At 39.0% G+C, this 14,347-nt stretch overlaps 5 protein-coding genes across 5 annotated transcripts in view; 3 read left to right on the forward strand and 2 right to left on the reverse strand.

Moving 5' to 3' along the window:
- Positions 1 to 798: 798 nt before the first annotated feature.
- On the reverse strand, positions 799 to 4,275 carry CBG06873 (the record flags this gene model as incomplete). The annotated part of the gene is made up of 7 exons (XM_045244338.1): positions 799 to 1,329; positions 1,374 to 2,042; positions 2,087 to 2,419; positions 2,465 to 2,980; positions 3,042 to 3,353; positions 3,395 to 3,690; positions 4,125 to 4,275. 7 exons carry the CDS (start codon positions 4,273 to 4,275, stop codon positions 799 to 801), a joined length of 2,808 nt encoding a protein of 935 aa, XP_045093331.1.
- A 726-nt stretch (positions 4,276 to 5,001) lies between these two features.
- CBG06872 lies at positions 5,002 to 8,009 on the reverse strand (the record flags this gene model as incomplete). The annotated part of the gene is made up of 10 exons (XM_045244339.1): positions 5,002 to 5,160; positions 5,374 to 5,744; positions 5,789 to 6,043; positions 6,192 to 6,329; positions 6,377 to 6,453; positions 6,495 to 6,508; positions 6,614 to 6,680; positions 6,748 to 7,634; positions 7,693 to 7,906; positions 7,954 to 8,009. 10 exons carry the CDS (start codon positions 8,007 to 8,009, stop codon positions 5,002 to 5,004), a joined length of 2,238 nt encoding a protein of 745 aa, XP_045093330.1.
- Positions 8,010 to 8,767: 758 nt separating this feature from the next.
- CBG06871 lies at positions 8,768 to 9,258 on the forward strand (the record flags this gene model as incomplete). The annotated part of the gene is made up of 3 exons (XM_002642414.1): positions 8,768 to 8,822; positions 8,866 to 9,032; positions 9,115 to 9,258. 3 exons carry the CDS (start codon positions 8,768 to 8,770, stop codon positions 9,256 to 9,258), a joined length of 366 nt encoding a protein of 121 aa, XP_002642460.1.
- A 1,101-nt stretch (positions 9,259 to 10,359) lies between these two features.
- Positions 10,360 to 12,286, forward strand: CBG06870 (the record flags this gene model as incomplete). The annotated part of the gene is made up of 4 exons (XM_002642413.1): positions 10,360 to 10,535; positions 10,584 to 10,799; positions 11,220 to 11,538; positions 11,618 to 12,286. The coding sequence occupies 4 exons, from the start codon at positions 10,360 to 10,362 to the stop codon at positions 12,284 to 12,286; spliced, it is 1,380 nt and encodes a 459-aa protein (XP_002642459.1).
- A 1,216-nt stretch (positions 12,287 to 13,502) lies between these two features.
- Positions 13,503 to 14,347, forward strand: part of CBG06869 — a gene marked incomplete at both ends in the record, with an annotated part of 2,866 nt that continues 2,021 nt past the window's right edge. Inside the window, one exon of the mRNA XM_045244340.1 lies at positions 13,503 to 13,591. Within this exon, the coding sequence (XP_045093329.1) occupies positions 13,503 to 13,591 (89 nt within the window). The remainder of the gene's footprint in view (positions 13,592 to 14,347) is intronic.

A 14,347-nucleotide genomic window follows, 5' to 3' on the forward strand; every position in this document is an offset into this window, starting at 1 on the left:
GACTACAGTACTATTTCTCATTTTTGAAGTGAGTTTCTGAAGGAATTATTGACTTTATTTGGGGATATTCAAATGTTATTCGTATTTTGTATGCGTGTCTACAATCTGGAGAAGTTTTCTCTTTTTTTCGAAAAAAAATTTTGTTGAAAAAATCGTCATGGGGTACCCCCTTGATATTTTTTTCAATTTTCGAAATTTTTTAATGTACTAGAATTAGTTCAAAACAAAGAGAATAAATAAAAAAAGTTGTTTCACGAGATTCGATAACCTATGTCCATTTTTACAAGTCAGATACGGTCACCGGAAAGAAAAAATTCAAAAAAAAAATTCAAAAAAAGTTTAGCAGCTCGAGAGAGTCGAACCAGAGAGTACCCGCTTCATATTCTCCCTCACTAACCATTCGACCACGCTTCCACATTGTTTAAATGCTTCAAAACCTATATACGTGAGGAAGGGAAATGAGATTGAAAATCCACGTCAGTTTTCGAAACTTTCGACCCAATTTTCTCGAAAACTACCGCGACAAAGCAATTTTTGAAAACAGATTTGGAATCAGGAAAATGTCAGCTTTCAGATGATATAGGTCACCACCCGTATCGCCACACCCGAGTTGCGGCCTTCCCTAGTAAGCTCAAAGTTCACGGGTAGGCTTCTATAAGAGCAAAAACGCAACGACTACCGAAAAAAGGCAATTTGAAAGAGACAGTTCGACCAGAAAAAGTTGGAAACTTTATTTCATAAAAAAACCAAATTTTTGACACGCACACAAAAAAGAAAACACCTCTAGACACCACAATCTTACATGACAATGACATCCTTATGTCTGACAATGTCCTTATCATCAATAACATGATGAGAATCAGATGCATTGTTGCTCTTCACGAAGTGTCCCTTTCCGTCACTGGTCAATGAACTATCATGACTCGAAGACTTGTCTCCTCCCTTCGCTTGAGTCTTCTCGTATCCTTGACTCATTGAGCTAACTTTTCCGGTTCCAAGATCTTGATATCTCTCCTTCTTTCCTCCTTCGCCACGTGTCTCCAAATCCGTATGAGAATTTGATCCAATATCCAAACTAGCACTGGATCCATCAGCATTTGTTTGATTTCTCTTGTGGGAAGCTGCAGCGTCGTTTCTGGATTTTCCGTGGTTGACATGACTCTCATCCTTGTTGATGACAGTGCTTCCGTCAGCAAGTTTCAGTACTGCATTCTTAGCGGCGGCTTGAGATTCCTGAAGATCAGAAAGAGAAACATCCGAGTGTTGAACGTCATTGATCTCGGTTCCATTGGCAGACTTGGCATGGAGGCTAGAGTTGACAACCTCATCCTGAAAATTATTCTTATCAGTACTATAATTCCCTCTTTGATTACCGTATCATTCTTATGATTCTGGAGATTGCTGGTCTTAATTTCATGCTGCATTCTTCCATCCAATCCCTTGTGAATAAACTCATTGCGTCTATCATCAGTGGCATCCTTGTTCGAGTGCTTCTTATCCGAATCACTGTTCTCCTCGATGAATGATCCATCAGCTCTCTGTTCTCCTCTGTGATGCTTCTTCTTCTCCGAATCGCTATGCTCAACTGCTGTTTGGTTGCTGCTGTCATTGGAAATCTGAGAAGTTCCGTCCTTGTTCACAACCCTCTTCTGGTCCATATCACTGCTAGCACTTCCAGCGTCATGAAGATCCGAAGCCTCTTCAGTCTGTTCATTGATCTTATGTCCAGCTCCATCGTCAGAAACCATGGAACTCTTGAGACGGTTTTGATTGTTGAGAGAGGAAGCGACTTGTCTGCTATCCTTGTTGTGATCGATGGTCGATCCATTGGCAGCTATCTGGTGGAGATGGTTGAATTGGTTGGACTCATCATCGGATGAGTTGAAGGAACTTCCGATATCAGTGGTTTCATTGCTCATCATTCCATTGAGACCCTTCTGGTACTGCGATGCAGCGATATTGGAGAATCCATCAGTTCTATTGACCTTCGAGTTGGATCCCTTGTTCTCAACGAACACAGTTCCGTCGGCATTCTTCTCGTTCTGAAATAAAATCTGTAGATAAACCGATACATTCAATTAATTACCGTCATTTCCTCTGCAAACTTCTCAGCTTCATATCCATTTCTGCTCATGTTTTTCTTCATCTTCGAAATGGTTTCAGTTCCATCGGCGTTATGAATCGAAGCAAGATTTTCAGAATTATCGAACTCTCCAGTCTTCTTGTTACGGTACCCACCAGCGACGGAATGATCTCTAACGTTTCCGTGCTCGTCAACAGCTTCTTGAAGAGCATGAGTGAGATTGTGGTTCTCGTCCAAAGATGTTCCACTGGCGGATTTGTCGTTGATTTGGGTTTTTGTTCCCTTCTCGTCCATGGTATCGACCATACTGTTTGCTGTCTTGTTTCTGCTCTCGGCCTGGAAAATTCAAGCTAACGGTTCAGCTAAACTACACCAACAAACCTTTCTTCCACTCTCAATACTTGACTCATTGTGCGATCTAACTCCATTCTTTCCAATCTGTTCACTGATACTTCCAGCACTTTGGTTGGCTTCATCCAACTTATAATCGTCAGTATTATTGTTAGCTTGATGAACATACGTTCCATTCTTTCCAATAATATCAACAGCGGAGTTGGATCCAGATGACGAATTGATCTTGCTGCTGTTGCTTCCAGCATGACTTCCCTCCAGAGAAGACGTTCCATCAGCATTGACCAGTTTCTTTTGCATAACTTCCTGTTGCATTGCCTTATCGTAGTTGGTGTTATTGAAGTTTCCAGTGACATTGGACAATGATGTTCCATCGGCGTTTTTCTGTGCCTCCGTATTTTGCTCAAAGTCTGACCTGGATCCCTTATCAGAAGAGGCAAGTTTCTCGCTAGCAATAGAGACATTATTTCCTTGAGCATCCATACTTTCGTGATTAGAGAAGGCACGTTGGTCAGATTTATGAGAATCTCCGATCGATCCTTTTCTCTGTAAGGGGTTTCGATCATTATCAAGAGGATACGAGATGAGGAAATCGAGAATCACTTACGTGTGTGGTGTTATGAGATGTTCCATCTGCGTTGAGAGCCATTTGTTGGTCCTCGTCAAGGATGTGATGGCTAAGATGCTCGTCAGAGTTCTTGTGTCCGGTTTCGTTACGGATGAAAGTTCCATCAGCATTTTGAAGATTGTAGGGCTCATTGGCCTCGTCAAGAGCAGCAGCTCTGGTCTTGTTGTTAACCTTATTGCTGTTCAAGCTAATCTTGTTTCCAAGCTTATCAGCTGATTCGTGTTGGTGCTTCTCCAAGGCATACTCGTTGTCATCAACAGACGACTTGTTGTGGCTCTTTCCAGTTTCAACCTGAAAACGAAAACTTTGTACATTCTGGAAAAGGATGAAACCAAACTAACCACTGATCCATTTGCAGATCGAATCCTGGTGTTCTCATTGGCCTCATCAACCTTTGACTCTTTGTCATATCCGCTCTTTGTCTCATCATTCTGAGTGATATTCTTTCCATCAGCTCCCACGACTGTCAGGGAATGAGTATTTGATGAGGATCCACTGCTCTTATGATGTCCCTTGTGAGATTTGCTCGAGTGAACCATTGAAGCCTTGCTGGCGTCTAGTTTTGGAATGTCGAAGTCTGATGCTGATCCGAGGGATGAGCTGACTGGAAATTTCAGAATTTCGGAGACTGGAAATATCGATTTCCGAAAAAATATAAAAAAGGAAATATGGATTTTTTTCAGAAAATTTACAATCGCTTACGGACCGGGTTCTAATAGTCACCTGTAATTTATACTGCTTCCCATTAGTTATTTCTAGATTTTAATAAGGATGTGCAAAACGCGGCCGCGGCCGTGGGTGGGTTGTCGTGGACCGATTCGGCCGTCCATTCGAAAATAAGCTCATCTATCCAGAAACTGCTAGGCTGCTGTACCCGTTTTCCACAAACTCCCAGAAAGTAACATTGCCCCTCACGAATCTCGGAATACGCACAAGTTGGTCGATTCCCATACAAACAATTATTCCCTAGATGACCCTATGGCCTATGCACTATCAGATAGACCCCCAAGTGTCTAAAAGTGGTCCCTCATACAAAATAAATCTCAAAGAAAGATTTCTTACGTCCAAACTTGCTGCCGAACGACGAAGATGCTCCGCCTCCTCCTCCGAAGCTTGTTCCACCGAACTTCTTCTTCAAATCATCGAGAAGATTTCCGTGAACCACTCCAAGAATCAGAAGGGTCGCCAGTGCGACACCTTGAGGAGAAACCATATCCTGAAACAATAGGGGTATACGGTAGGTGCTTCAATCGAACTACAAAAGCGAGAAGAGTCAGCAAACGCGCAATAAAACTCAATATGCGATCAAGCTACCCGAAACATGGTGCTTTTATAAGGAAGTTTGGGGTTGCTTTTTTATGATCCATCACCGAAAAGCGGGGTGGTTGCAGATTGGAAAAAAGAATACCCCCCGGTTTTATGACATGAATCCATGAACATTGAAAAAATCAGAGAAAGCGAAAAAGAACAAAAGTTAGTACGATACCAAAATATATGACTATCGTTTTGGTACGAAAATCAGAGATTTGGAAGAGAATCGCCGGTGGCCGTGGCTGAAGGTCCCACAACTAAAACAACCGTAACCTGGAGAAAATTATTATTGAAATATATTCGCTTTTCGGTTATTATTCGTTAAAAAAAGCAGAAAATAAAAACTTTCAGATATTGAATAAAATTGATTGAAAACGCACAAAATCGAGAGTTTCAGAAAAAAATTTCAGCGGAATTTTTCCAGAAATTTTAATTTTTCTTCGAAATTGTAGGCTTCGGTTAAAACACTTTTTCCCTTCCATTCGAAAATGGTACTGTTTTAGCTCTCTTTGTTCTCAAATGTTCTTTTTTCAAAAATATACTCTTAACTGAAAACATCAAGTACTGTACTTTGGATTATAAGTTCAATCATCTTTATTGCAGTTCAGAAATAAAAAAGTTAAAAAAATTATCCTCTGCGACGGAACATGGAAGTGTCATCATCGTTGTCGAATCCATCATCCCAAGTGGATCGGCTGGAAGTTGAACGAGAAGACGATGCATTGGAGGATGAGCTGGAGTATGATGACGAGAATTCCTCTTCTTCTGATCCGTTCTCACTGACGCGCTGGAAACAATTAATGAAAAATTGATGATCTCCTAGAGAGAACTTCGGAGAACCCCGGAAATCAAGCTCCAAAACTGTCAATTCAACTGTACCTAGTGTCCGTATCTCAAGATCATGACCGTCTTTTCATGGTTCAAAAAATTCTGAGATTCCATTACCTTAGGAACTTTGAACTTAAAAGTTCCTGAGATAACCTAGAAACGCTCCACTCACATGTTTATTTTTCTTATGTCCACTCTCATCGAAATCCTCATTATGAGTATTGCTCTGAGTTCTTTCCTCCTTTACCATTCTTCCACTTGCATCTCTTCCGAAGTTCACACTTCTTCTTGGACTCTCCTCCTCTTCATAGCCTTCTCTTCCACCATCGTTTCCTTGGAATCTTTCGAATCTATCCTTGCGTTCACCAAAAGAGGACTCCCTTTCTCGTTGTCCACGAGTGACCACACGTCTTCCGTGTTGCTGATTGAATCCAGAACGATCGGATCCTCCTCGCTGACCTCTGTTTCCTCTTCCGGTATCTCTCGTATCCACAACATCATCATCTCGACCTCCATCGTTTTGTCTGTAGCCGTTGTTCTGTCCTGAAATTTAAAATCTTACGATTTTTGTTTGGAGGATTTCGTACCATTTCCAGATCGTCTGGTTTGAGCTTCTGATTCCTGTTCAAAACCGTCGTTTCTGTTGCCGCTGGATGGTCGATGACGACCTCCAGATCCTGTTCTTCCGGTACTATCCGAGGTGTATTCCGATTCCTCCTGTCCGCTGAATCTACCGCGTCCTCCGAATCCGCCACGTCCTCCAGATCCACCTGATCCACCGAATCCTCCTCTTCCTCCATTTCCTCCGCGTCCACCTCTTCCATCTTGTTGGTCGTTTTGACCTGTCAATCTCCATTTTACAAAAGGCTAGATTTTGATTTTTGTAAATATAAATGTTCTTTAAAGCCTTGAATGTCCAGATAGGTTCCTCCTAGGCAGAAATTTATAAATCAAATTTTCTGATTTTCAATTTTTCCAAAATACTCTCACCATTGAATCCAGAACCTCCTGGAGACTGTCCATTCTCATTGATATACAAAGCTTGTCCAGTTCTTTCAATATATTCGGAGTCTTGTTGAGATCCAGAATGTCCTCCGAATCTTCCATTTCCACCTCTTCCACCTTGACCTGTAGATCTTTCTCAAATTATCTCATTCCGAATTGTTTTCTCTTACCATTGGATCCAGAATTCAAGGTGTGTTTTGTCGGTCCATACTCATCAACGTATCTAGCTTCTTCAGTCTCCTCATAACTTCCGTCGCCTCTTCCAGAAGAAGAACCATCGTTATTAGCTCCATGGATTCCGGCTAAATAGAACATCGAAAAATGAAACAAGTAGGTTTAAACTCACTGGCATCTTCTACAAGTCTTTTTCATCCGTATCTTCCGTTTTCATCGTTTCCATCTCTTACATTTCCTCCTTGGCCGCCTCGTCCTGAAAAGGAAAAAGTTACTGAAAGGTCATCAGCAAAATTGAAGCTCTATTTTTTAAAGACTCTCTCCCCAACTGAAAATTTGAATCGCAAGCTTTTTTCCAGTGGAAAGCGTTTGAGCGGCACCAAAATAAGGCGCCATATTTCGAGCTATTATTTTCTCGCAAACGCGCTCCGCTGAACGAAAAGCTTGCAGTTCTAGTTTCCACCTAAGGAGGACGTGTCTAGTCAAATGTATCCCACCTCCACGTCCTCCAGAAGATGAAGATCTGGTTCCCGAGGACTCTTCATTGTATCTCTGATCATTCAAATACGATTTGTCTCCATTTTCATTTCCACCATTTCCACCTCTTCCACCACTTCCACCTCTACTTGTTGATGAGGTCCTTCTAATCTGAGAGCTTGTTTGAGAGCTGGAGGAACTTTGTTCATGGTACGAGTTGGAAGATCCAGAAGATCCACGACCTCCCGAACTTCTCCCATTACCATTTTGATTGAAGCTGTTGGAGCTTCCAGAATCACGAGATCCAGAAAATGCAGAAGATCCAGAAGATCCAGAAGATCCATGATATCCAGATCGACGACCTCCCAAACTTCCTCCGTTTTCATTTTGATTATTAAAGCTGTTGGATGCTCCAGAACCACCAGAACCTCCGAATCCATCTTCATCATAAGTTTGAGCGTCATTCTCATCGTCATATCCACCTCCACTGTTGATGACTCGTCCACCGGATCCATTGGAACCTCCTCGACCACCAGATCCATTTCCAGAGCCAGAACCATCTCTTCCACCACTTCCTCTTCCATCATTTCCTCTTCCACCGCTGGAACCACCGTTGCCCAGCAAAATCCGAGCCATCTGGATCCTGGTATTGATCGTCTCCCAAAATGTCGAATTCCTTTCTGATTCCACGACCATTTCCTCCAAGATCTTCGGAATATCTTGGTCGTTGTTTTGGCTTCTGGTCACCGGCTTCGTAAAGTTCTCGTTGATGTTCTTCTAAAAATCGGAGGGATCTAATGATCTAACAATCTAGCGATCCAAGGAACTGGAGGACCCACAAATACAGTAACCTAAACCTACCATCATTGACTACGCCATTTCCACCAGTTGATCCCTTCCGAATGGCTCCATTTCCTCCATTTCTGTCCGCACGTCCTCCTCCTCCATTTCCAGCCAAATCCCCTCCAGCCCCACCATCACCAGCTAATTGACCATTTCCAACACCCCCTGATCCACTTCTTCGTCGGCACGGTTTCCCATTTCTGGTGCTGAAACGTTTTGGGATTACTGTAGTAGATCATTCGGGTTACGGTACCTTGCTTCGGCAAGCACTGCCAGTAGAAATAATACAGAGAGGGTGAGCAATCTCATTGAGAGAAAACTAATACGGTTCTTTTCGATCATTCGCTTCTTTTTATATACCTTTTTGAGAGTCATAAAAGTACTAAAATCGATTAATAACTAGTACAGAGAAGAGGTGGTGATAACATTTATAGGAATCGGTGATTTTTGATTTACAAAGGTAAAGGAAATAATTTTTACAGGATTACTGTAGGTTTCTTTTTCCAATTCGATGAACTTTTCGAAATTTTTGGAATGTCGGAACTTCGGAATTTCGTTCTACTTTTTTATAGTTCTCATGCCTTCGTATTTTTTGGAATTTTTGGAAATTCAGAATTTTCGGAATTTTCAAATTTTATAGTATTCATTTTATAGTATTCAGAATTTATGATTTTTTGAATTACGGAATTTCGCAGAAGTAATTTTTGGAATTTCCCGAGTTTTCAAAGTTCTTTTTTGTTCTTTTTTGTTGACACCTCATAAGTTTAAGAATTTTGGAAGTTTCATAGTTTTCAAAATTTCGAAAATTTGCTGAATTAATTTTTTTGCTACTTTTTTTTTCGAAACTTACGAAATTTTCGAGAATTTGAAAATATTTCTGTCCAACCTAAGGTTTTTTTTTTTCCATCAAAATACCATATTTTTTCAAAAACTTTTTTGATTACTCATCACCCAAAAAACTTCTGGAATGTTCCTTTAACAATGCTTATATTTCAATGAATCTATACAGTTTCTCATTGTTCTGAAGCTCTATAAATGCACAAAATGTGTATTATTTCCATTAAAAAATGAAATTGCTTCTTCTAACTCTTACAGTTTTCAGTTTTTTGCTGCTTTCTGATGGTAACCCTCTATTTTTAGCTTAATCAAAATCATAATTTTTCAGCGTGCTGCCCATTTCCAGCCTTCTCATTTTCAGCGGTTACCAGTGTAACTAAGGAAGACTTCAAGTGTTCGGAATCGATTACAGTAACCTGTAGCTATGAGGATGAAACTGCAAAAGTTGGAATTGCTGCAAATGTGACGGATGAGGAAGGAACTAAACCTAATGTGGTTAGTATTAAGCAAATTTCAACAAAAAAACCACATTTGAAATAGGATGGTTTCGGAATCATTAAAATTTAAAAAGTTTCAGCTCAAAAGAGGCTCATCACCAGTGAAGGTTACTTTGACTTGTGATAAGGCCAGCAAGCTTTGGAAAGTGGACAAATCGTCCAAGAAATACTCAAATGTTGCATGTGTCATGAGCAACACTGGAAGTGTTTGGGTTCTTTATTGATTTCTTATTTTTCTTAAATTTGAGTGATGATAATAATAAAGTTTCTGGCATGGCAAAAAAATGAAAATTTTCGATTTTTGACAGACTTTTTTTCAATCTAAAAAAATCTTTGCAAAATTGAAATTCTGAAATATATGACAAGGAAAATTGGAAAACTCCAACAATTTTGAAATTCCGAACATTTGAAAAAATTTTAAATTCCCAAAATTCTGAAACTCCAAAACCCCAATGGTTTCAAAAAAAATCAGAAGTTGCAAGAACTCCAAAAAGTGGAATTGTCCGAAATTTCAAGGAACATCACGCGCTTTCCGGAAATTCTAAAAGTTCGAAAGTTCCGAAATTCTGACATCCCAAAATCCCGAAAAAATCTTTCCGCACACCGCTGTCTTCAAGTTCCGAGTTTTCGAATTTCAAAAAATGAGAATCCAGACTTTCAGAATTTCAAATTGGAAAATAACTCGCAAAAGTTTAGGTAATTGCAGTTTTATAAAGTTCTCAAAAAAAACGAAACCCTTTGATTCTGAAATTCCGAAAATTGGTGTTTTTAGAGTTCCGAGTATTCCTAAAGAAGTATATTCCTCACATCCCTGTCCTAATCAAAAATCTAAATAATCCGAACATTCGAATTTTTCAGGATCGCACCTTTTTGTTCTTCACATTTTTCCTGCCCCCTACAATAAAGACCCAACAGAAAATAAATCTATCCATTATTCATTCTTACACCCTTTGGCCCTTCTCTAATTCTCAATCATAGATTCCTTAGTGTCATGTTCCCTTATTTATGTTCTCCATCTCCAATCTCATATTATCAATGACCTATCTCTCCACTCTCCTCGGTTTCCCCACTATTTCCTATTTCTGCGCATACCAATTATCTACTTTGTCTCGAAACCTCTCTTCTTCCGCTTCTACATCTCATACTTCTTCTCCTTCTTTCTCTCTCTTTTCCTCTCTTTCCGCGTCAAATGTATATGCGGGCTTGTTTATTGATTCGTGCACCATAGAGAACACCCTTCCTCTCTCTCTTTCTTTTTCGTTTACCGAGAAGACCCGTATACTTTAGTGTTATACATACACACATTTTCATCTTCCTGTACTACTATGGCGTTTCGAGGACTTCCACAAACCAACGTTCGTGCGGCACAACGCAGTCCAGATTCAGATGACGATTCACCTGTTTTCAAGAAGCCCAAGCTTCCTGTCAAACCATTTCGACTTTTGGATCTTCCCATTTTGATTCGAGAAAAAGCAATGCGTTTGATAGCTCCGATAGATTTGTGAGTTTTAACTTCAAGGTTTTTTTGAAACCCATAGTATTTTTCCAGATTCGATCTATCCTTGTGCTCTCGTCGTATGACTAAGTACGTCAAAAGTCTTCGTTTGGAAGCAGAGCAACATAAAATAATAATGACGAAACATCAAATTATGATAAGTGTAAATTTTCCGGGTAGAGAAGTCATTTGGTGGGACTTCAAGCCGTTTCATGCTCGACGTATTGCTAATCAGATACGCAGAATTGGAAACGTTGTGTTCACACAGAGGTGGGTCTGAAGGTTTTTTAAAATTTAAAATTAGGAAAAAGATGTCTGAAACTAACTTGAAATATAATTTCGGAGTTAATTAGATTCTCATTATGAGCTATTTGACCCGATTTTGGCGCGGTCCACGATAAACACTCCAATAGAATGCTCGTCAACTTTGAGTCAATTTATCTCGGTTTCTGTGAAAGATATCAAAAAGTGGTAAACTGATAAAATATTTTTGATGCTATGATAAACATTTTGTCAGTTGACCACTTTTTGATATCTTCTACAGGAAATGAAATAAATGGGCTCAATGTTGACGGTTTGGAGGAGCTCTATGAGAGTGTTTACGGTAGTGTACGTATAAGGTGAATTTCTACTAATTATAGCATTCACGGGGTACCTGAAATTGGCATAACCTCAACGAAAGGATTTCAGCGAACGGGTGTCTGACGGAACGCTGAACACTGGAGAATTCTACTGTCAGTATGCTGACTATGAAAAGGGAGTTGCTGCCGTCTCGGAACAATTTCAGAAAATCTTCCCTGGTCCAAAAAGCATCATCATCAATCCATTCTCTTTCCCCGAACTCAAAACTTTGTTTTCTCATGAACATATGCAATCATTGAATAATTTGGATATTTGTGGATTTGAGCAACCGTCTATTAAGATGATGGAAGAGATTTTTGGAAAAGTGACTCTCAAGGAAAGATTGTCGATCAAACCAGTCACGGAGGGAGATTATGTCATTCAGCAGGTGAGAGTTAAATAATTGAAAGTGTAAAAACATTTTTTATAGTCTTATCCGAGCATTCTATAAAAATTTCTCTTTCCAGGCGTTCCAAGTCCAATCCTTCCTGGAACTACGGTGCGCATATTGGATGTCTCGTGAACACCTTCTCCAGATTAATTGCCGTGTCGTTGAGATCTATGACAATAAGTTTATATCAGAAGACATTGAAGCATTCGCTGCAAAATGGAAAGAGGACACATCAAAGCAATGGGAAAAGTTCTTGTTCCGTTGGGATTCCGGCCGCCCGTTTTGTTTTTACAATTTGGATGCGGAAGCTTGGGATGAAACTAAACGAGAGTCTCATTTCATCTATAAAACCAATCAAGAAACTCGACGAATTGATTGCTCAGATGGGTTCGATATGGAAAGAGAGGATGGATTATTGGCGACTTTTGTTCTCGAACAAAGAGATGAACACCAATTTTTGCACTTTTTAGTTTTCAAAGAACGGTTTCCGGAGAAGAAACGGATTGCTGAATTACCATCGAAACTTGCTCCATTCTATACACAGTTAGAGAAAATCAATAGAGAATATCATGACAATGTTGCCTTGGAGAGATTACTGTGTAATCGAAATTTGAATCATGAGGAGTTTTCGGAAACTTATCAAGTCTGGAAGAATATGTTTTTGGAACAAGGAAGAGTGAATACACAGGGACAACTGTTGAGACAAGAAGTCTTCGAGAAGATGAGAGCAATCATTGAAGCTTGATTTTGTGATATCGAAATTGTAAAAAAAGAATCTTGTATATTTGCATAAAACTGTCAACTGTTGTTTTCAAGTTCAATTATAATTTCAGAGAAAACATTTAATATTGTGCTTACTGTAGAAAGTCTTAAAAACTTGAACAAATTGTATAGAGGATACGGTAGTTTGAGCAGAACTGGCCGAGTTACGGTCATTTCAATTTTAGGGCTTTTCGTGTGTACCCAAAAATGTCAGAAAAGTTGTCCATAAATGTACTCATTTTTAACCTTCTGACAAACCAAGCATATGTATTGCAAAATTTTGAATCAAAGCTAACAAAATACGGTGATTTCGAAGCCACAAATCACCCGATATAGTTATATTTACTAATAAAAAGTGCTCCTTATTTTTAGGCCAATTTAATTGGATTTCTGTTGGCGGAATTAAACAATTTTCAATTAACAAAATGTTACAGTCTCACAAATATTTTATCAGTTTACCATTTTTTTTGTTGATACATGTTACAGTAACCAAAATGAATCAGGTAAAATTCGGCAGGTAGGAGTCTTCTATTAGCCCGTACACGGATCCCAACACTGTTAACTTTGACCCAATTTATCTCGTCAGAAATGCATCAACTGATAAATTTTTTTGATATAATGAGAAACAATTTATTAGTTGACATCCTTTTCATATCTTTGACATGATCCAAGATAAATTGGCTCAAATTTAGGGGACCCTATATTGCAGGCTTCATGGCTAGCGTAGTGTTATCTTTTGATGTTTAATGAGATGAAAATGTACTCATCGTATGCATAGACTTCCAGAAAATTCTAAAAAAATTTTATATCCTAAATTCAGCCCAAAATAAGCAACTCTATAACCAATCTCATATTAACAACCTTGGAACATTCTTTACACCAATTCGTCATGTATGGCATATCTATTTGCATATTAGTTTGTGTCGTCCTTATTCTCCACCCCACATGTCCTCTCACATGGCTTCCCGAACTTTCTCTGCGTCTCTTTTCTCTCTTCTCTCATTTCATTATTCATCCTTCTACTCCGTTCATTTTCTCCCGCACTTTTCCTTCTTTTTCTTTTCCCCTCCCTCACAAACATTAGTACTACAGCTGACCGCTCTTCTCTTCCTAGTTGCTATTCACGCTTGCATCTCTTTTACTCTTACTCTTGAAAGTGTAATTATTCACATTGATTCGGGTGGTCATAAGCTGCTAACATGAATCCTGAATTCAAACCTATACCATTTCTGAAATTCCCGGCGGTGCCACGGACTAAAATATTGCACTTGTTGGAGACTGCTGATTTGTGAGTTACTTATTTGAAATTCTGAAAATTTCAGATTGTGAATCATTGAAAAATTTTAAGCAATATCACATAGAAGATCTGAAAAGAGATTTTGACATTATTCTTAGATTCAAATTTTACGAATTCTGAAGTTAGAACATATACGGTTTCTGAAAGTATTTGAAAATTTTGAGGATTTACATTTTCTGAAATTCTATGGATTTTGAAATTTTTGCGGATTCTGATATTTTTAGGATTATTTTCTTTTCTAATTTGAAGATTATGTGATTTTACGGACACTGAAATTCTGAAATTCTGAAAATCTGAAACTCTAAAACTGAAATTCTGAAACTGAAGTTCAGAAATTCAGAAGTTCTGAGATTCTGAAATTCTGAGGTTCTGAGGTTCAAAAATTCTGAGTTTCTACGAAACCTGTAATTCTGAAATTCTGAAATTCTGAAATTCAAAAGTTCTGAATTTCAGAGTTTCAAGAATTCTGAGATTCTGCGATTTTAAAGGGGGACTCCGACCAAAAATTTTTATTGCATTAAAATGTGTTAAAAGTTATCTATTTTCCGAATATTATTGCGAAAAAATTCAAAAAAAATCCGAAATCCCCGAAAAACGGCGTTGAAAAGGAAGAAAATTCAAAAAAAGGTGCCGCCGGGGGACGAGGATTTTCAGTGAGAAACCTAGGCCACGGCAGCGGGCGCCTTTCCTACGTGGCAATTTTTCCGGATTGCAATTTTTCCGGATTTTTCAATTTCATGTCCGGCA

The sequence above is a fragment of the Caenorhabditis briggsae genome (genome assembly GCF_000004555.2).
Source record: "Caenorhabditis briggsae complete genome, chrIII, whole genome shotgun sequence".
Classification (NCBI taxonomy): domain Eukaryota; kingdom Metazoa; phylum Nematoda; class Chromadorea; order Rhabditida; family Rhabditidae; genus Caenorhabditis; species Caenorhabditis briggsae.